General features: G+C 39.7%; 1 protein-coding gene across 1 annotated transcript in view; it reads left to right on the forward strand.

Annotated features, from left to right (window-relative positions):
- The window catches only part of PCNX2 (pecanex 2), a 302,893-nt gene that overhangs the window by 187,545 nt on the left and 91,711 nt on the right, over positions 1-23,637 (forward strand). The window contains exons 22-23 of the mRNA XM_004432376.3: positions 17,888-17,996; positions 23,001-23,130. Coding sequence (XP_004432433.2) covers positions 17,888-17,996; positions 23,001-23,130 — 239 coding nt within the window. The remainder of the gene's footprint in view (positions 1-17,887; positions 17,997-23,000; positions 23,131-23,637) is intronic.

Raw genomic sequence — 23,637 nt, forward strand, 5'->3', positions numbered from 1 at the left:
TCTAAAAATGCTCCTCCCCATATATCCACTGGGATTACTCCGTAAACTCTTTCAAGGCTTTGTTCAAATCTCATCTTCTCAGTCAGACCTACCTTGACCACCCGGTTTCGTATTGCAACTTGCCCATACTCCACTCTCCACGCAGCCTCCCAGTTCTCTTATGCTGCACTATTTTAACCTTTTTGCCTAGCATTCATCACCTTTTAGCATACTCTATCATTGACTTGTTTGTTATTTTATTGGCTCTCCCACTAGAATGTAAGTTTCATGAGGGCAAAGATCTTGGCCTATTTTGTTTACTGGTATGTTCCAATTTCCAGAACAGGGTCAGGCACACGGTAGTATACAATAAACGTCTCTGCAATGTTGAATGTTGCTCTTTTGCACCAGTTATTTAATAATTTATCCAAATTCACTCTCTCATACAGCCAGACTTGAACTCAGTCCTTTTCCCAGTTTGCCTGAGCCCAGGAGTGAAGAATGGTTTGCAGAAGGTTCACGAAGTCACTGCAGGAACATAGCACATCTTCCAGGCTCTCAGGGATACCTGTTCACTTGTAGTTGCCACCTAGGATGGTGAAGAGTTTCACAAGCTCTGCACTATGTCCAGAAACAAAGAGTACAGTCCAATATGTCTGTGTTCCCAAGAAGATTGGAAACTCCTCAGATGGGGGCACCATGAGCGTGCTTATATATTTCCTACCTCCTGCAATATCTGACAAAATGCAAGGTCACAGTGATTACTCAGTACATACTAATTGAATTCAGTTGAGAGCTCAGAGATGGAAAAGCTGGTTTTTGAGAATTGAAGTCTTAGCTGGGATGTGATGGTTGCATGACATTTTATTATTCTAGAGGGATGATGAGTCAGTGAAGGGGCAGGAGAGTATGTGGGAAGAGGGAAGGCTTTAGACTGAGCGTCTGGGTCACTTAGAGTTCCCTCCTCGGGCTTCTCATGGTTTGTGTTTTGATTTTCTTGGCTTCCTATAAATCTTGTTTAGCTCCCTCACTGCTGCCTGCTGTCCTGTTCACGGTGGGGAAGTTAACACATGGCCAGCAGAGCTGGCTGTTCTGCTCTGAGTGTGCTGTATAGTCAGCTGAGCCCCTCTTGCAAAACTGAGAGGGGTAAAACACAGTCTGCTTCTAGCTGTGGATCTACCCCAGTGGTAACAGGCTGATGGCCAGCTCACTACATGTGGCCACCACCGTGACTCCACTCTCAACTGTGTCGTGTAACTGCTGGGAAGTGCCTGAACAGCCCCAGACATCTTTAGTCAAGATTTATAGCCTAACACATCAACTTTCTTGTCTTCCACTCCCCAACACAGCACCCGCACATCAGGGGGATGGGTTTCCCTTAACTCAAACCATGCAAGTTACTGTAATTTATCTCCTGAGAAGGGATGCAGGGCTGAAATGAATGCTGGCAGCAACTCTCCACCTCAGCCTTCAAAGTAAGGATTAGTTTTTCCTCCCGCTTTGGGACATCACGCCTGGTATGCAAGAGTTATACCTTTTTTTCCTTCGTTTTTCCTTTATTCTCATGCCAAAGTACACTATAATAAATACGTGGATTTAGTCATGTTGTTCAAATATCTACATAGTTAAGTGTGTCCTTGTTAATATGTCAAAGAAGTATTTACAGGCTCCCATTTTTTTTTAAAGTCTACAGCTTTCTCTGCTTGAAGGAGGCTGCTTACTGGCTCAGCGTTTCATTCCTTCCCCTCTGAACAGTGGTGTTGTGTCTTCATTAAGAGAGAGAATTGAAGAGCCACTGCTGCAGAATCTTCACGGAAACAGGGCAGTGATGTGTGATTAAGGCACACAAAAGCTACTTGAGTGGCTTCAGGGAATTCAGGAGAGGTGAAAATTCTAGACTCTCTTCACTGAAAGAATTTTGAAAACCTTCCTTACTCAGTACCTAGGAGTGGCCTCCTTAAAGCCCTCCTTAAAATGCTTCCTGAAAAGGGAGCTCAATTTGGTTATGAGCCAGGGAAACATGGCCAACCACTGGTATTTGCCATCCTTACTGGTTGGAGGCTTCTGATTCTACAGAATGTGCATATATGAACCTGCGGACTCCAAATAGTGTCCTTTACTGGGTGTTCATATTTAGGACAAGATCTTCGAGGTCACAGACTTGCCCATTCTTTCTTTCCTTGAGCCACCAGTTTTGGAAGTACTTTGAATGGACCAGACCATGGTGCTTCTGCCTCTGTTGAAGAAAGGCTGTTGATGAGACTGAGGTGGTTACTATGTAAGTTTAAAGCATCCAGGGAGAAAAAGAGGGTAAATTCCTCTCTTATAAGGAAAATATATGGCAATCACAAAGATTTGGCATGTAAATGAGAATCAGGAAGTGACAAGAAAAATTCCACTGAGCTCATGTCCACTCTAGCCATAGGTTATATCACTGATGAGTTGGGAAAACACCTCAAGCTTCCATTCACTCGTTATTTCACTTTCTGAAAAACACTTACTGCACTTACATCCACTATGTGCCTATGCTACTGATGTGCTAGAAGATAAGTTTATGACTATACATGATACCCAGTGTCTGCTGCCAATGAGCTTACACTCCAAGCGGGGCTGCAGGAGAGAAAAACATATAAAAATACTTTTGAAACAATATCGTTAAGTGCAATAAATAAAATACCCTATATTTATTGAGCATTATTTGCTGAGTCCTGAGATAAAAACTTACATGGATTATCTCCTTTAGCCTTCACAATAAATTCCTGAGATAGGTATCATTGCCATATTTCCTTTGCAGATGAGAAAACTAAGGCTCAGGGGAGTGAAACTTGCCCGAGATCACACAACTAGTGAGAGTCAGAGCTGGGATAGGAACCCAGGTCTCTCTAGCTCCAAAGCCAAATCTTGTCACCAGGATGCTATACTACTTTTCATGTGATGTGAAGTTATAAGCCAAATATTGTTGGGGCCTCCAGAGGGAGCAGTTAATTGAGGCAGTGAGGGGAAGGGTAGCAGGATAAACTGTGGAAGGGATAAACTTTGAACTACTTTTTAATTCCATTTTATTTGTTCTATTGACTTATTATTTATGCCTTTTTTATGTCATTGCTCTTACATTAAAAATATAAAATTTTAACTCATCAGAGTCTACCTTCAAATAATATTATACCACTTCATGTGTAGTATAAGGAATTTCAACACTTTCCTCCCTCCATCTTTTGTGCTATTGTCATGTATTTTACTTTTACATATGCTATTAACACATAATATGTTGTTACTATTTTTGCTTTATAGCAAAATTGCTCATTTAGAACAATTGAAAAGAAGAAAAAATTTATTTTATTGTCACTTATTCCATTTCTGATGCTCTATTTCTTTGTGTAGATCCAGGTTTCTGACCTATATCGTATTTCTTCTGCCTGAAGAGCTTCCATGAACAGTTATTGTAGTGTAGGTCTATTGGCAATGAATTCTGTCAGTTTCATTTGCCTGAGAAAGTATTTCTCTTTCATTTTTGAAGGTATTTTTGCTGGGTATAGACTTCTGTGTTGACAGCCACCCCCCCAGCCTCCTTTAGCACTTGAGAAATGTCACTCCATTATGTTCTGGCTTATGTGATTTCTGACAAAACTCTCCTGTAATTTTTACTTTTGCTCCTCTCTATGTAATGTGTCTCTTTTTTTTTTTGGCTGCATTCAAGATTTTCTCCTCATCTTTTGTTTTCAGCAGTTTGAATATGACATGCCTAGTTGTTGTGTAGGGTTTGTTTGTTTATTCATTTGTTTGTTTTTTTGGGTATTTATCCTCATGGTGTTATCTAATCTTCTTGAATCTATGGCTTAGTGTCTGTCACTATTTTGGAAATTTCTTGCCCATTGTTTCTTCAAATACTTCTTTTTTTCCTGTTCTCTTTTTGAGGTTTAAAATATGTGTATGTTAGATAGTTTGGTATTGTTATGCAGCTCTTGGATAATCAGTAATGTTTTCTTCTTTGAATTCACTCAGTTTTATTTTTGTGTTTATCTTTATCTTTGTGTTTCAGTTTAGGTCATTTTTATTGACCTATCTTCAAGTTCATTGATTCTTTCCTCGACTGTGTTAGCGTGATGAGCCTGCTGAAAGCATTCTGTATCTCTGTTACTGTGTTTTCCATTTCTATCATTTCCATTTGAGTCTTTCTTTTATAGTTTCCATCTCTCTGCTGAAATTACCCATCTAATATGTCATATGGTATACTTTTTCCATTAGATCCCTTAACATATTAATCATAGTTATTTTAATTTTCCTGTTGGATAGTTCCAACATGTATGTCGTATCTGAGTCTTGCTCTGATTGTTGCTTTGTCTTTTAGGATATATGTTTTCTTGCCTTTTCATATGCCTCATAATGTTTTGTTGAAAGCTAGGTCATAGAAGAAATCATAATGTACATTAGAAAATATTTAAACTGAATGATAATAGAAAGCTTATATAATGTTTGGGGAATATTACTGACTGGTAATTGAGAGATATTTAGGATTTTATGTATACTTAGAAAAGAAGATAGTGTTAAAATTAATAAGGTAAGTGGAGGACTGTAGAGAATAAAGTAAATAGTTTTTATACCTGGAACTGAGCATGGTTTTGATTCTGCTAGATTTTCAATGTAGGGGTCTGAGTTAGTCTAGTCAGGAAGTGGGTCAGGTTGGGGGTTTGTTTTTGCAATTGTTACCCTCAGGGAACCATAGGCTTGAAAACCCCTGGAGGGATGCCTTGTGTTTAGGTTGGGAGTTGGTTTGCTGGAGCAATGTCTGCTCGGTCCTCAGCGCCTCAGTGTGTCTCTTTGCATGCTCTTGTGACTGTCCTGTCCCTCTCCCATCAGTATCTACTTTTACTTTTTACTTGAAACTTGTTAGCTTGGTGGTGGGGGGAGATGGTGGAAGGGGAGGACATTCTCTGTTTTCTAATTAAACCTCAGTTTTAGGCCTTTACGGTGTCCCTTGGTCTGAGGGATATGTCCTTCTAAGTTCTCCTGTCCTGCCCCCAGCTGTGGTTGTGGGTCCAGCAGGTACTCCTGCCCCTTCCTCAGGAGTGGGGTTTTGTTGTTGGTGGTGTTCTCTTCCCCCAGCTGCAGTGGGTTTTCACCGATGCCCTACTGACAGCAGTGTTTGCTGACAGTCTTTCCTCTACAGACTAACATTTGTGTTCCATAGGAGAGATGATGAGAAAGTGTCCAGCAGAGTTTTGTGTGTCTGTTCTTTCCTTCCTTCAGGTCCATACCATGTCAGATATTTTTTAGCGTTCCCTCCAGTCTTTTTTTTGAGCACCCAGTGGAGTTCATGGAGAAAGAGCTTACAATTTCTGTGGCCTCTAGGGGCTTCACTGTGTCACACCAGCCCACATTTGGCTGTGCCCAGTTCATCAGCTCTTCTGGCTAAACTCTTCCTACCAGTTTCTGGTTCCATCTGCCCCAGGCGAGCGAGTACTTATTGTCTCCTCTCTCCCTTAAGGTGCCTGTGTGTCCTTAGATTTTGGAGTAGGTGTCTGCTCTACAACCTAGTTCTCCAATGGGTTAAATAAAAACAAGTCATGAATTTGAAGTTTCTTTGGCTTTTTTTTTTCATTTTAAGGGTAAGAGGAATGCTCTTTTCAGCTTTCTGTGTCCCAGAGAAGAAACCAGAAGCCCTTTGAACTACTTTTTAATTTTACATGAAATTTTGATAAATTTGATATATCAGTCAGAATCTTTTGATGGCAAGTGACAAAAACTCATCTTGAAGTTGGAACTACATTGCTTTACATAAGTGGGATGCCCAAGTGTGGATCTCACTTGATGCGTAGTCATACCCAGAGAAAACAGTGGTAGCAGGGCTCTGTCTTTTTATATTCTCCCTTTCCTGCTTGTTTTTGCTTGATTCTGCTTGGCTTCATTCTCCATGCACCTTGCTGCATTCAAGGAACAAGATGGCTACCAGGAGCCCCACCTTCATATAGCAACCCTGGTGGAAATACTATCCTATACATGTTGTCCGTATCTCGGACTCTGCTTACCCCTGCATCAATTATTTTGTAGAGGAGGATGTCAGACTATGACCGGCCCAGTGTAGACCATGTGCCCACAACCCAGTGGTCAAGGTTGGGGGAGCGCACTGTATTAACAGCCACAGCACTGGCTTTGTAGGATCTCTTAGGTAAATGTGTCAAATTTTCTTCAGCTGTGGCTTTAAATTAATTTTTGCAATGTAGATGTCTATCAGTAGTGTAATGATTCAATAGATTGTGTAGCCAAACAATGCAGTATTATGCAGCTAATTAGATGTAAGATAGAGCATTTTGTACCAATGATCAAAGATGTTCATGATATATGAGGTAGAAACATCAAGTTTCAGAATAGTATATATTGTTAATCCAATTTAAATTAAAAATATATATATATTTACATACATGTATTGTTCATGTGCATGTGTAGAAAATGCCAAGAAACATGACTCCTGAGCCAATCGTTAACTGTGGCTAGTACTGGAGGTTAGGTCAGAATGAGGTGGGTAACAGGAACTTCTTGCTTACACTTTATGCAATTCTGAACTATTTGGTATTTTTAAAATGATCCTGTATTATTATAGTTTTCTTAAAAAACACATAAATTCTGAAACTTGGTGCTTAAAGCAGAAAGCTGCAATTATATGGAACATCACTATCTGAATCACCTTATTCCTGTGTGTGCTAGATTGATAAAATGTTATTACAATTACAAGGTCTCAGGAGAATACATAAGTTAGATATCCAGGAGCTATGATGGGGATGGGATGGGCAGGAGGACATTCACAAAAGATGGAGGAAAAGCTGCCTCATAGCTGCATATATTAGCATTATTTGTTTCTCTTACTGAAATGCTATGTGGGTAAAAACAGCAGCGTGTGTCCTTATAGGAAGCTTATGAACTTGGCTCTCACACCCTTTTCCTAAAGGCAGCATTGTCATCCATAGGATTATAATGGACCTTTGAGAAGAAGGAAGCCCCCCAAAACAGAATCCAGAAAGCTGCCTTTTCTCCACAGGAAAGGGAAGGTTAAATCAAATCCAAAACAAAGATGGGGAAACTGTATGATATATAGAGTAGTTGGATGAAGGCTAATGTAGCAGTTTTTTTTTTTTCTTTTGTGAGGAAGATCAGCCCTGAGCTAACATTCATGCTAATCCTCCTCTTTTTGCTGAGGAAGACCGGCTCTGAGCTAACATCTATTTCCAATCCTCCTCCTTTCTTTTTCCCCAAAGCCCCAGTAGATAGTTGTATGTCATAGCTGCACATTCTTCTAGTTGCTGTATGTGGGACGCGGCCTCAGCATGGCCGGAGAAGCGGTGCGTTGGTGCGTGCCCGAGATCCGAACCCGGGCTGCCAGTAGCGGAGCACGTGCACTTAACTGCTAAGCCACGGGGCCGGCCCTAATGTAGCAGTTTAAAGGATTAAGGAATTGAAGAGGAAGACGGAAGGCATGCATGAACTACATTGTTTCTACCACTTCACTCCAAGTTCAATTTGGGCAGGATGCTACAGAACAAAGGAAATCCTCTCTCATAGTTACTTTTATTATCTCCTGTTTCTTCTGTTGAAGTCCATCCTTGTCTCCTCCTCAGTGACCCACTTCTTCACACACCTGAGTCTGCACCCCTGCTGTCCACCATAAGCAGAAACACATACACAGACACAGAATTACTTTAATTCCCAATTCTCAGGAGTCTCAACAAGACCTTTTAGTTTTACGCGTTCTTACCTCTTGGGTAGATTATAAAATTTCTATGTGCAATGGTGACTTCATTTGCATTTATGGATACACTAATTAGTGGTTATGAAATATGAACCTAACTAATATTTTCTCTCATATTCTCCTAGGGGTCTGAATTTGTCTGGCTGCATAAAGTTGGCTAATCAAGGAATCCGGGCTTGTTGCATTTTCCTTTATTAGCTGCACATTCATTTGCCTAAGTAGCGTACCCCTGCTGGGTACTCTCATCCTGGCATTATCCCCCGTTTCTCTGCTTAGTTACAATTTCCCAAACTGCACTTCACAGATGATAAACTATTATGCCAGGTTCCTTTCTCTTTCCTTAGATTTTAGTCTCCTTTAATGGTTTTATTTTCACTTTTCTGTTGTAGGTTAATCAGATTCATCTTGTTTGCTATCTCTTGCCTGAATAATTCTGATATTTTACATTTTACTATTAAATATGGTGTTTACTGCAGTATAGCACAGATACTCTTTATCAGGTTTAAGAAGAACTCTTTTATTACTAGGTTGTGAGGGATTTTTTTGAGTGACTGTTGAATTTATTTTTCAACCTCCTTTCTGTGTCAATTGAGGATCATACGGTTTTTCTTTTTTTTACTTTCTTAATTTTGTGAATTACATTGACTGTTTTTTTTTTGAGGAAGATTGGCCCTGAGCTAACATCTGTTGCCAATCTTCCTCTTTTTCTTTTTTTTTTTCTTCCCAAAGCCCCAGTACATAGTTGTATATCGTAGTTGTTAGGTCCTTCTAGCTGCTCTATGTGGGACACCACCAAAGCACAGCTTGATGAGCGGTCAGCAGGTCCATGCCCAGGATCCGAACTGACAAACCCAGGCCGCCAAAGCAAGATGCGTGAGTTTAACTGTGATGCCACTGGGCTGGCCCTATGTTGACATTTTTTGAATATTAAACCATTATGAGATGAACCACATTTGATCATGATGTATTTTTAAACATTTACAGATTCATTTTGTAAATATTTTATTGAGGAGTTCTACATTTATATTAACAAATGAAAACATCTATATTTTTATTTCTCCTAATATTCTTGTTCATTTTTTGTATCAAAAAATAGCCTCCCAATATAAACTGTGAAGTTTTTCTAACATGCACATTTTAAGGCTATCTCTCTTCCTCTACAAATTGCTTTAGCTAAGCACAAATCATGATTGGTACTACTGCTTTTCATTGTCATTTATTTTTAAGTATTTTCTAATTTTGATTATCATTTATTCTTAGTTCAGTGTTTTTGCTGTTGTTATCATATCGAAGTCATCAATTCTTGGAAATGTACATAGTATTGAAAATTATATTCTTTCTCTTTTGGTTGGCTTCAAGGTTCTAATACACGTATCTCTTGGATAAAGCTTGTTAATTCTGTTGTTCAAATGTTTTATATGTTTATTTATTGTCTAGTTAAACTATAATTTTCTTTTTTTTTTGTTTTTTTTGTGAGGGAGATCAGCCCTGAGCTAACATCCATGCTAATCCTCTTCTTTTTGCTGAGGAAGACCGGCTCTGAGCTAACATCTATTGCCAATCCTCCTCCTTTTTTTCTTCCCCAAAGCCCCAGTTGTATGTCATAGTTGCACATCCTTCTAGTTGCTATACCTGGGATGTGGCCTCAGCATGGCCGGAGAAGCGGTGCGTCGGTGCATGCCCGGGATCTGAACCTGGGCCGCCAGTAGCGGAGCGTGCGCACTTAACCACTAAGCCACCGGGCCGGCCCGTAAATTATAATTTTCTGACATGCGTGTCTTAAAATCTCCCCCATCCTAGTAGATTTGTTAGTCTTACCTTGTAATTCTATCCATTTTTACTTTAGATATTGTGAGACTGTGTGGTTAAGTGTGTTCATTCTAATTATTTTATCTTCCTGGTGACTCTTCCCTTTATCAATATGTACTGCTTTTTATCCTTTTTTTGAGTTAAAGTCTATTTTGTCTAATATTAACATAGGTAAGAAAGCTTTCTTTTGATTAGGATTTACCTGTTTTTTTTTCATTGTCTTACCTAAAACTTTCTAAATCATTTTAATATTTCTCATAAAAGCATCTAACAAGATTTTTCTTTTTAATACAGACTGAGACTCTCCATATTGTAATAGGCAAATATTATCCATTTGCATTTACTGTGGTTACTGATATGTTTGTACTTTTTTCTATCATGATTTTTTTGCTTTATATTTATGATGCTTTTTTTTTTGGTTCTCCCACCACTTCTTTCATGCCTTCTATTGAAGGCAATGAACTTTTTTTGATCCTTTTTTCCCTCTAGTACTTTGGAAATTGAATATTGTGTTTCTAGTCCTTTAGTGCAACGACTCTCAATGTGTGTTCCCAAATGAGAAGCATCAGCATCACCTGAGAAGTGGTTCTTGGGCTCCACCCTAAACTTACTGAATAGAACCTCTGCACGTGGGGACCAGACACTTTGTTTTACAAGCTGTCCCGGTGATTCTGATGCATATTAAAGTTTGAAAACTTTAGTGACTTAATGGTTATGCTTAAATTATTAATGAGCACACTTTATTAGCATATGAAATTAATGAGTCACCATCTTTATGACTGTTTTTATAATTAATTCTCATTGATGTTCTAACATTTTAGCAATTTCTTTTCTCACCATTATTCTTGTATGTCATTTCTTCCTTCAGGGGTAAATTTCCTCCTTACTGAAGTAAATCCTTTAATTGTTTTTTCTGCAAAGTTCTGTAAGTGATACGTTCTCTGAGTCTTTGTCTGAAAAGGTCTTTATTTCCATCTCACACTTACATGATACTGGAGTTCTGTATAAAATTCTAACTTGATATTTTTTCTTAACATCTTAAAAACATTATTTCATTCTCTTCTGGCATATCTTTTCATCTGTATAGGACTTTTTCTTCTTCTTCTTCTTTTTTTTTTTTTTGTGAGGAAGATTAGCCCTGAGCTAACATCAGATGCCAAAGCTCATCTTTTTGCTGAGGAAGATTGGCCCTGGGCTAACATCCGTGCCCATCTTCCTCTACTTTATCTGGGACGCCACCACAGCATGGCTTGACAAGCAGTGCATTGGTGTGCGCCCAGGATCCGAACCTGCAAACCCCGGGCCACCACAGTGGAGTGTGTGCACTTAACTGCTGCGCCACCGGGCCGGCCCCTTGATGTGCTTCTTTAATCAAGGTGTCATGTTTTCCTCAATTCTGGAAAATTCTGAGCTATTTTCCCTTGAGATGTTTTCTTTCCTCTTTCTTTCTGGAACTCCAATTGTATGTATGTTTTATTTTCATATTCTGTCATCTATGTTTCTCAGCCTCTCAGATTTTTTTATGTTTTTATCTCTTTGTGCTGTGTTCTAGGTAATTTACTCAGACCTTCTGTTTCTCTACTTTTATGTTTTGCTATGACTAAACTGCTTTTAAACCATCCCCTGAGAGTTTTTATTTTAATGACTTCATTTTCCGCTTCTAGAATTGCTGCTTCCTTCTTTTTTAATTCCATTTGTCCATTTTTCATATTATATTACTCTTTTATTACTGTTTCTTTTTTTCTGTCAGCTCTTTATGCATTTATTTCATTCTTATATATTTTCATATTACCTCAAATTCTTGGGATAATAGTTATCCTGCATGTTGCATCTACTGACTTTTTCTCATTTGCTCATTTCCTAGTATAGTTTGTAATTTTCATTGTGGACTGATCTTTAGTGGGAGATTGTTGTTTTATCTGTGGGAGACCTATATATTCTGGTTATGAAAGTGTCCCTGAGGACTGTTTATGCACTTATTTTTGCAAATAAGTTTTTTCATCCTCTACTACATTTTATATTAGTCTTTTGGTTTTGCATTCCTGCTCTTCTGGAATAGTTTAAGTTTAAACTCTACTCCTCTGCATTATGGTGGCTAAGGGTTTGATGTATTGTGGGTGACAGATTTTTATCTACCCTACACCAAGCAGAAGGCAAATGTTTTTGCTTTTTCCTGGCATTAATAGGTGGGGTTTTTCTAATCCACTTTTTTTGTGGACACGGCAGCCCTTTAAGTCCATTAAAATACAAGTCCTCAGCTCCTAAGGCCAATATTCTTGTATGTGACCTTTTGGGTTATCATGGTGTCAGTTCAGACTTAGTCTCATTTTAAATTTCTATTTAGTTCAGACTGTTGGGGGTTTTCCCTTGTTTTGAATTCAACTATTATTTTCTTACAATATTTTAGATTATTTATATTATTTTTACAATGGGATGGTAAACTCTCTGTATTACCATGCTCCCTGAAGCCTGTCAATATTTTTGCTAAACTGTGAGCTATTTAATAGGATCCCAATATACGTTGTATATTGAAGTAGCATCTGTTTCTGACCTTCTGAAATTCAGTCTTGTAACCAGTTATAACCACTTCCTGAATATGTTTATTTAACTTATAAAATTATAATTCATATTGTCAGCATCTATCTGAGAATATTTGTGTTTTAAAGCTAATATCCCAAAATGTAATTATCATATTTGCTGTCATCAATCTGCTGTTCTATAAAAGTGGTGCTCCCCCTTCCCAAAAAAGTGGTGTCCCACATTTGAGATGTCACTAGCTCTGCTTTTTCCATTCTTTTCTGAACATTTTTCTACTTCTCACATCACCACCTGTGCCTCAAAATGTCTGATAGTTGTCCCCAGTTCTTTTGTTCCTGGCTTTTAATCCCTCAGCTGGGTTCCCACCTGAATTCGTTGTTTCCCCTTGAACTTCCAAATTTCTTCCTATTTTTCTATCTCCTTTCCAAGCACTTGAGAGCCTCTGCTCCCTCAGTGTTCTCTCATTTTGAACTCAGTTCACCCCTAATTCAGCACTAGTTTCTGGAACTCCTTTCAGTCTTTCATGCCTCTTCAAGTTTGAACAGTGATAATTACAAGTTTGGTGTGAAGTTAACTGCATATCTTTCCGAGAAGGAAACTAGCTGAATCTGACAACGAAATGCAAAAAATGGCAAGTGATAGGACTAACCTGGGAGATTAGTAAGACTAGAGCGATAGGAGAAAAGCTGGGGATTGGGATTGGGAGGGAAAATCACACTAATCAAATGGAATAGCGTATGTGCAGCTCCCTAAGACAGTGCCCAGCATAAAAGCATTCAATAAATGGTCAGCTTTTTCACTGCAGGTAAAGTGGAGGCTGTCCCCAGAGGAAAGATGTCCTGTATTTTATTTCAGAATGTATTAGCAAAGAAACGTTTTGGGGTCGTCTTTATTTGGAGACACTTCTCTTAAGATGGTTTGTGGATTTATGCAGATTGGGTTTCCTATCTATAGCAGAGAGGTAACAGCATGTCTGTGCCTAATTGAAAAGATATTTCCTTGACGTGAGAGTATTTATGCTGTCTTTCTTTGGGAAACAGCCAGGATTACTCCATCGTGACTTTCTTTACTCTTTTCCTAGTGTTTTAAGTGGAAAAGACCCAAATGATTTTGTTTTTTCTTATAGTCATAGTTGGGTAACTTGTGAAGTTTATTATGCTTTAATGGGGCTGAGATTTAAGATCTTGGAAGCAGAACATTAGCATGAGATAAGCTTCATAAAAACAGAGGCCTCAAACTGTCTAAGGAGATGCAAGTTCATAGCAAATCTAAATGGGATTTCTATTTAAAGTACTTCAATGCAGTGTTATACTGCGTGTGGTGGTGCTTACTAGAAACGTGTTGGTGTTGCTGTTTCCATTAAATCTTATCTTAAATGTTTTATTATTTTATACACAGTGGGCTAACATGATGCATAAAGTGCCTCTTCATATACGCTTCTCATTAATGATCGATACAGTCATGTGCTATGTAACGATGTTTTGGTCAATGACGGACCACATATATGACGGTGGTCTCATAAGATCAGTACCATATAGCCTAGGTGTGTAGTAGGCTATACCATCTAGGTTTGTGTAAGTGCACTCTGTGATGTTCACACAACGATGAAATCGCCTAACGATGAATTTCTCAGAATGTATCCCTGTTGTTAAGGACACACGACTGTATTTAGGTTTTCTTTTGTGCTTAGATATCACTTTTTTGATTCCCACAAATTTTTCATTCTTTCACCAGATTTCATTCTTGAAGAGAAAGACAAAGTGTAAAGGGAAAATATGAAGTTGAGTCTTTTTAACCTGGAGCATACCTCTCTACACTTTTAGGAATAAAATATGTAAATCATATCAACCTTCTTAGAGCTGTGCATTCAAGAAGCACAGGTAACCCAGCAGCCTGCCTTTTTAAGATCCACCTGAGCATCACCAGGCTTGTAAGATGGTATCATATATTTTAATTGGGCATTTATACTGAGAAGGGCATTCCAGGACAGAGCAGAGCCCTTCATCACTGCACAGGAGAAGAGGTCCCTGATAGTGGCTGCAGCCACAGTCTGTCACATCCACACGTGTAACTCTGCCCCTTTGCTGTCAGCAGGAAGGGCGCTAGAGGACGCCTTTCCTCAGCTGTTGCACATCAGGTGAGTTTTCCTGCTGCTGTCCTTCAGGGAAGGCTCATGGCCTCAAGGAGATGTGGGAAGGTTTGGTGGTAGAAATATCTATCACCAGGTGCGGAGAACAGGAATTTTGACCTCTGGTTTCACATGGGCCAATGACTCACTGTCTGATCTAAGTAGCCCACTTAGCCTCTCTGGATCTGATTTTCTCCTCTGAAAAATAAGAGGACCTGGACTTGGTAAGTTTCAGTTGTTTTAGAGGGGTGCTTTAGAATTTCCTGATTGTGAGCTAAGTACATCCTCAAAATAAGATATCCACTTGTCCTAACATTTATCAAACTCTTACATTGTAGTTACAGTTGCCAGGCACTGTTTTAAGTCCTTAACAAGGAGGAAGTCATTTAATCCTCAAATGACGCTGTAAGGAGGTACTGTTATCATGCCCATGATAGGTGCCAGCTGGCATCCAAACCCAGGCAGCGTGTCCTCAAGCCCATGCTCTTAACCACTGCGCTGTGTTGGCATCTGACAAATCGACAGCACATCCTTTTCCTGGTGGTCTTTGTGGAGGAACATTAAATTACTATGTTGTGGAGGAATCATAGATAAAGAAAGAACTGGCATTCAGGAGATCTGGCTTCTTCAATTATTGAGATCAGCAGCCTGTTTTACAAGCTGCATATTGAAAATCTTTTACAAAGGTTGTATTTATGCTTCACGATGTTTGAGGCACAGAGAGACGTAGGAAAAGAGCGAAGATACCTGGGGCTGTGGCTGTAATTAGAGCGTGAGAGTGCGTGTGTCTGATTACTGGTTTTGCTTATGAGTAAATACGAGTTGCTGTGCTAAGCAAAAAATAATTGTAATAGATTTATTTAATCATAATGCAGCAAAGTTTAACTTGTTAGAGCTTTAAACTTGCAGATGAGGCTTCCCTAGGGCTACTTGTCTGATTGTAGTTGCTATGCCCGACCTGCTGATCAGCTTTTTCAGAAGGTGGCTTAAAAGCCTCCCAGGATAAAGTCATACACTGAAAACCCAGCAGGAGTAACTTTCCCTAACCCGTGATTCATTTGTAGGGCATTAGGGGCACCATACACACATAGGTAATATTGTTCATGCTTGCAGTTTTCACTTACGGCGTGAATCACAAGGCTAATTCTTAATAACTAGACTAAGAATTCTTAATAGTGGGGTGACTAGAGGGTTTTGGACTCCAGAAGTATTTTGTCTTATGGAGTTTGATTAGGCATAAGTGAGCAAGTTAATACGAGAGAGCCCACCACCACTTCTCAGGACTTTGCTTTTGATGTAATCTAGAGCCATGTGTTTGGATGTCTTCTCTCTTGTAATTAGCATGTTCCTCCTCTGGTTGGGTTAATGGTGGGGATGAAAGGAAATGATACTGGCCTTTAAAGGAAATCATATCTTTTAATAGGAGTGAGTCAAGAGTTTGAGTCTGTGTTAGAACTGTCAGTCTGTAAAGTCACCCAGTGACTGGTAAAAAATCAGGTGGTGGGGGGCCAGCCCTGTGGCTTAGCGGTTAAGTGCACGCGCTCCGCTACTGGCGGCCCAGGTTCAGATCCTGGGCGCGCACCGACTCACCACTTCTCCGGCCATGCTGAGGCCACGTGCCACATACAGCAGCCAGAAGGATGTGCACCTATGACATACAACTATCTACTGGGGCTTTGGGGAGGAAAAAAAAAAAAGGAGGAGGATTGGCAATAGATGTTAGCTCAGAGCCAGTCTTCCTCAGCAAAAAGAGGAGGATTAGCATGGATGTTAGCTCAGGGCTGATCTTCCTCACACACACACACACACAAAAATCAGGTGGTGGGGAGAAGACTATTACGTAGACCTAAGAGATGCGACCTCAAGCTGACGTAACAGAGTAAACTGCTGTTCTCGCTGTTGTCAGAATCTCAAAGGCACTGGGAGCTGTGGAGTCCCATCCTAAATGGATTCAGGAAGCTTAAACCAACCCCAGGATTAAAACTAAAGTGCCCTTTCTGAAAGAACTTGGAAGCCAATTGAGATCAGCCCTCTGTGGTTGATGCAAGTGAGCAAGAGTAAAGAAAGAAAATTTATTCCCCAAAAAACAAACGTCTGGTTTTCTTTCATAGAAAATTTATTCCCAAAAAACAAGCGTCTGGTTTTCTTTCATATTCCTTTTCAGTTCTTCAAGTCCAGTCACATCATCTTTCTTCTCCATTTTTCCTTTTTTTACCCTCGCTTTGTCCTCCCCACTTCCTCTATTTCTTTCATATCCCTCTCGCTCTCTTCTTCTTCCCCTCTCTCCCTTTGTCACCTTCCCTTCCCTTCTCTCTACCTCTGATTCTTCATCACTAGATCTGTGACCAGAGTCCCCATTGGACACATTTAGACCCCAGGGCTTCTATACATAACCAGATACCTATAACTTCTTAAGAATTCCACATTTGTTGTGCCTTTGAGAGAACTTTTAGCTTTGGTTCATCTTCCGTGGCTTATCCAATGATGTTCTACTTTAAAGTTATTCTTCAAAACCAGGATATTTGTGAGAATATGGTGAGACCAGAAAAGTGAGAGGAAGATTTGGAGAAGATTCTAATTAACCTCATTTTGTCTCATTACATTTTCATGGAACAATTCAAAGTAACCTCCTCTTTTGGTTCCAAAATCACAAGGTTGACCTTCCCTGAAGGGCTAAGTTATCTTGGTTTCTTGGACTTTTCTTTAATGGCCCTATTTCCTAATCTTTGCCTTCTTTTCATTGTGGTCTTCTGATGTTCTATGTAACACCTATTCCACCTAATTAAGAATTCTATTTTTTCTTCTCTTTTGACGCCATGGCCTCTGTGAATGTATTTTATTATCTCCTGTGCTAGCCAGTCTAGGAACAAACACATCCTGCTATTTGAAGTTTCCATTATGGATGAAGAGTGTATGTGGAGTTTTGAGGAATGTCCTGGTAGGATACTTACTGACTGCATGTAGAAGTGACAGCAGTAGAATTTTGCTTCTGGGATTCATCAGTCACTTCTCACCACAAAGCAGAGGTCTACAGCCAGGGCAGTCCATTCTTCTCTATCCTTCTCAGCACATTCATATTCTGAATCTCCAGCCGAAACCGCTGCCATGTTTTCCCTTCATGTTTATTATTCCATGTAAGGTCTCTCCTCTTCACTCCCTGCTTCCCCCAGAACTCAGTTTTTTCCTGTGCAGCCTTGTCTAGCAAATGCAACAGCTTCCATATCCTATCTTGGCTTTCTAAAGTGCTTTGTAATTTGCAATTCAGTGGTATGGAGCTGTTGTCTCCAGCAAGAGCAGCTGAAGAGGTAAGATGAACTTGATATACAAAAACTTGAGTAATGTCAATGATGATAGGTTTTTGTATGAATCTCCCTCTAAAAGACGCAGTATGCAGGAAGGAAGACCAAGCTGTGAGTGTTCCTCTAGAAAGACAGAGATAACACCGTATCTATTTGCTGAAATAATTAACCTGGTGAGATTAGCCACACAAGATTTCTTCCGATCATCTTATTGCTGCTATAAAATCCTTAAATAGCTGCCTTGCATTTAGGACAAAGGAAGGTAAGAATAAGAGGGAAAACAATTAGGGTCACTGCCCCTGCCCAGCTGCAACGCTTGCACCTTAAATGACCTTGACACAGCCACCATTGCGGTTGTCATCCCTGATGAATCTTTGTCTTCTTTTCTTTCAGCTCGGGGACCTGCTTCACAAGTTACAGTTCGTCATGACGTATGTGGCTCCTTGGCAGATGGCTTGGGGTTCTTCATTTCACGTGTTTGCCCAGCTCTTTGCAATCCCTCGTATCCTTTCTGCTTCTATTTTCACCCGAGAGCTGAGATTCACATTTTACGGATGCAGGCTTTTCACTGAACCCTGGCAATAAAAACATTTTAAAGTCTTTAAGGTTACATTTTAATGGGGACATGGGCAGGCACTTTGGATTCCTTTTAGGCCACTTAACCTTAAAAGATGTTTCTTAATTTTGAACTCTTCCTGCTTCTTAATACTTATTCAGGAGTTACTTTATTTTTTCTGATTCTTCCTTTTCCCATGCCCAGATCTGCATTAAGATATCCTGTCTTTTAAATGGAAAGTTACTGCTTAAATGATTAGGTTGACTTGTGCAAAATAGTGCAAATCAATTTGCTGTTATTAAGCATTGGGGATAGGGTTGATGTACTTGATATATTATTATATATTATATAACATTATATTATGATATAGTTATCATCTATTTGAGTAATGTTCAAAAGCCCAGAATTAGGCACAAACAGAATTACCCACATATTTTTGAAGACTGAAAAAATAAGTTATGGTTTTGTTTTGTAGTTTCTGTTAGCTAGGAAGCCTAGTTTTATCAGTTATAGTTTCACTCCGTTTCCTTGTATGTTTTTAAGTTGCAAGTTTCCTTGTATGTTTCCATAATGATACCTAGTTTTAATTTACTTCAGAACAAATTTGAGATGCTCCTTCTAAAGATCACTTGGACACAGATAGCTAAATTTTGTGTGTGTGTGTGTATATATATATATATATAGAGAGAGAGAGATATTAATAAAAAATACTCTTGAAGAGAGAGATTAAACAAAAATATTCTTGACTCAGGCCTAAAATTTGCCCTCAAAGATTTTCTTCCCCACTGAATTTATACTTTCTAAACCTGTATTTCCCAAGATGTGGTTCAGGGACTACTTGCATTGGAATCCCTGGAGAAGCTTGTTAAATAAGTAGATTCCTGAGCCCAGCACATACTTTTAAAATCACATTTCAGGAAGTGGATCCTAGAATCTCCATCTTCACAAGCCTCCTGGGATTCTTATCCCACTGATGTGTGTGACCCACAGTTCTAGACTCTGGCATCCCATCATGGGTGCTATTAGCTGGTTATCATGACCACTCGGAGCCTTCTTTCATATGAAGTTTACATAAGGCTCATTAAGACAACTCATAAAGAATCTCTGGGATCTGAACGTTGTGTACAGGGATGGAAACATATTGGGAATAATCATTAAGTGATAATATATTCTAGAATCTAAAAAATGCTCTCTTCCAGACTCATTTGTTTAAAAAAATTTTTTTAAGTATACCAAGAGCCGGCCTCACAATGCACATTGTTCTATGTTCCTATTCTTAGACCTGCATTGATATTTCTAAAGTGTTTCAAGGTTATTTGGCAAAACAAGCTAAGGAAACAAAAATTTTCACAAGTGTGAGCTTATGCACCACCCTTTTCCTTTAACTACAATCATTTTCTATAATACCAGTAATTTTAGTTTTTCTAAACAGAGTCCTTTAAAACAAAGACAGTGAGATGAAAGAGCACGGTGATTTTTATTTATTTCTGAAGTGTCTAAGGTATCCTGTCTAGAATTTAAAGCTTCTTTATTAAATGAAAATTATTAGATTGTTGCAAATTTGTGGTTGAGGAGTTGCACTAAAAATTTAAAACTTGAAGTTATGATTCCCAATTTTATCCTAACTTTGGTCTCGTGTAGCTCTGTAGCATTTCTTGTGGCTATTTATGCCTTGTTAGGTGAGTTCAGTAATACTAATTACTCCTTGTAGTTCCACAGCTGAATTAAGACTGCCCTGGGAGCCGTAACTTTCAATTACCTGGCCTATATGTTTGTTGAGGGTTCTCACACAAGCACATCATATCTGGTACTTAGTATCGCGTGTGAGGATAAAAGCAGCATTACCATCTATCTCAGGTTGCACAAGTGTGTGTTAAATCTAAGTGCTTTCATGGTGGGTGGACTCGTTTTCTTAAGAAGTTGAACACATTTGAGATGTGGATTTTATTGGGCATTTGGTAGTTATTTTAGAACACTCAGTTGATCCCCATGCTTTGTTCCTAAAACCATCCCTGTTAGTGACATCCGCTTCCTCCCTTCTGCTAAGATACAAAGCCTTCAAAGTGACCCAGGAGCCTGATCACTACAGTTGTGTGACAGCTCCAGGGCCTTTAGGGCCTCTGCATTATCCAAAGACCCCTTCCCATCCTTGACCAGTTGTAAAGGTACAAATTTGTTATTTGGAATCCAACATCAAACTGTTCAGAATGTAATGAGAAAATAGTTTAGAAACCTGGATATATAAGCCTTCAAGACAAAGCTGTCAGGTTCCTAAATGCCAGCCCTGGATCTTGACTAATTTTGAAATGTTAATTGTTTTATCACTCTATTAAGAAGCTGTGGGTTCCATCCTGGCATTGAGCAGGGACTAATTTGCTCCATTTTGGAACTGAATTAGCTCTCAGGCCGGCGGGGCACTGTTTAGTAAATTGCTTTTTCCAGTCCCAGCCTGTTTTCTTCCTCAGTCGCCTCTGTTAGTGTCTGAGCTTGTGACCTCCAGGGAAAGATGAGAATGTCCACCCTTTTCCTATCTGCAGAGACCATGCAAGACCATTGTCTTCCGATAATTAGACACACTTAGCCAGATTCTCTCTGTTAAATGTGTATATGGGGAAGGCTGCCTTCTATTTGGTATATCTTTTTGAGCTGCTAGTGATTTTTTTTTTTTAAGTATTGACATTGATGTTTTCATTTTCAATGTATTCAGATAAACCTGAAGCTTTTAAAGGTGTCACTTCTTAGGCTAACCTCTTGGCTCTCTTCCTTGGTGAGAAATAAAGAGGGCTGCATGTGCCTGTTCACTTAGGAGTCCCTGTTGGTTGGCCCTGCCTTAGCAATAATAGTCACAGTCTCTCATATTTGCCCCGAGCATGCTATATTTCTCTGTTGATCTTTCCGAAATAAAATAACCTCTGAGTCCATCTGTTCACTTCTGCCCTCCCTCTGCTCTCTGACCTGTTAAACTTCATTTCCTTTCCTACCACGTTGAACTTTATTTATAGGCTAACACTACTTTCCTCACTTCTTAATTTCTGGATAATTATTTCTGGCATTTAAAAAATGGACAACATAATCTTTGGGAAGGTGTTTAGAATCGAAAAGAAAGGCAGTGCCAGCCCCTCTAGCATCCTACCCAGTCCGGGCTCCACTTGGCTTTGTCCTGGTTCTTCTGCAAGCCCCATGGTGCCCTCTGTCCCCTGGTGGTGTGACATTCGTCTCCACCCATCTGTTCCTCCTCTCCGCGACCCTCCTCCCACCAAGGAACTGCCCCTGTGACCCCATTCTGCCTTCTCACATTTTTCAGTACCTTTACTCAATGACATCTCCCATGTAGCTCCCTCTTCTTCCAGTGACAAGGGGCATAGTTAATTTGGTGTGTTTTGTGACAGAGGTGTTTAGATATTTTCAGCTGCAGATGAAGAGGAAACTGATGGGTGATAATAGATCTCACAGTAGCATATTGTTCTGTACTTCTCCATTTGAACCTAGGTCAAATAGAAGGATTGGATTTAAATTGTAGCACAATCTTTTTGATACCCAAACAATTCAACAGCAGAATGGATTATTAATGGAGGATGTGTCATTTCACTCCTGAAAGTGTTTGGAAGTAAATAGCAAGTAAAAAAAAGTGACACAGTTACTCCTGAAGCAAAACTCTCAGATTAACTCTGTGAAAATGCATAAATGCACGGGAAAGGGCCTGTGGACAGCACAAGGCTCGTTCCCTTTCCTATATTTTCATACAAATGGGGCTGTGAAGGTCCCCGCCCCCCTCCCCTAACACGTAACTTAAGCCACGCCACTGATAACATGTGCAAGCACTTTGAACCTGAGTTATTTCTTCCATGTTCTGGTTGGTAATGAGACACAGAGTCTCCCTAGCTGTGCCAGGCATTTCTTTTTTCACTTTCTGCTGGAACTTTTGGAACACAGGCTAAAGAAATAAGACCTCCATTTGTGCAGTGGTGAGAAAGAGGCACATGTCCCCTAGCAGGTAGGAAGATCAGATCAGACCTGTAGTGGAACTCCCCTGAGGACAAGGAGCAATGTGCGCATGTGAGACCTGGGCAGTCTGGCCCCCGGCTGACCTCTGCCACCCCAATGTCCTCTCCCTCTTCCAACCCAGGCCCTACCATCACTCCTGCACCACAGTGACGCGGGTGTGACTGGCATCCAGGAGGAGTTCTCCAGTGATGGAGTGAGACTGGGGAGGGGCCAGCCCTTCTGGCACCTCCCCCAGATTTCCAGAGATCAGTTGGGCTTAAGCCAAACGTTACAGCTGAACTAATTTTAATATTGAACAATTACATTTCTGATCAACCAGGGTGTGTGACGGTGAGGTACGCCAGTGAGTGAGAAACGCTTACAGAGTATAAAGGGGCAACTTGGCCCGCAAAATGCTGTGACTTCTGGTTTATTGGTTTTTAGCTTTTAAACCAGACGTGACTTTAATTGAGCCATTAGTGTTCAATGTATGACAAAGAATATGTATTTTTGAATAGTGGGAAAATATTCTTTGAAAAACAGAGATGCTGCCTTCCCAAACAGTGCTATTTATTTATTTTGAAAGGTGTAATTTAATTAATTATTTATAAATCTACTTAGTACTTTAGTACATGTGCCACAGTGTGTTTTGTTCAGCTAATGATATCTTAGTAAAAAGAAACTGTTCTTTTCAAACCTTAGATATTAAATCTTTGCCATGAATTATACTGAGACTGCTGGGATTTTTATGAGAATCGCTCGGTTTTCGTGGTAGTGAAATGAGACCTAGTGGGATACTACTGCAAGTTTTACATTTCCAAATATGTATGTAGAGAGATCAAGTGTGTGTCCTTCTTTCTTTCCTTGGTGAGAAAATGGTTTTAATGCAAACTAGTCAAAATCTGAAATGATACTTGGAAATATAATGGTGAAAAAATTTTTTCGCCTTAACTCAAAAATTTTCAGATTCTGCCATGCTTTTCGTTCAGACGTTTGCCACATCCATCTTTTCTACTCCATTGAGCCCATTTCTCGGGAGTGTCATTTTCATCACGTCGTATGTCAGGCCAGTGAAATTCTGGGAGAAGAACTACAAGTAAGATCCTAAAAGTGATGCTAACTTGCTTGACTAAGATTTGGGCTTCTGGATGCTCCTTGACCTTCCTCTATGAAAGGTCCAGGCTTCTTGCTTCGTCCTGCTGTGGGGTGGGTGCCCACGGGGACTTCCAGGCTTAGGACAAAACATAACTGATCGAAAATTACAATTGTGTTCTAGTCCAGGTTTCACGAGTTGTGAAGGAAAAATGAGTTGTCACTGCCAAATTTTAGCTGTTGCCCTAGGAAAAGTTGTTTAAGGAGCCATTGTCAGGTCATTTGACATGCCGAGACATGCCGAGATGGCCCCTGGATGGCATATGTTCCCTTCTGTGAGCATTCTAAAAATGCGTGTCATGTACGCGTGTACCCGCATCACAGCTTAACATAAAGAGAACGCCACTTTTTCTCAGCACCATTAAACTTGTAGAAGATGATTTATGCACGTTTTCTTGACTATTTGGACTGGTCGGTCATAAATTTCCTCTAGCAAACAGCGATGGAGTGG

This window comes from Ceratotherium simum, chromosome 6 (assembly GCF_057802395.1).
Source record: "Ceratotherium simum simum isolate JZ-2026a chromosome 6, ASM5780239v1, whole genome shotgun sequence".
Lineage (NCBI taxonomy): Eukaryota > Metazoa > Chordata > Mammalia > Perissodactyla > Rhinocerotidae > Ceratotherium > Ceratotherium simum.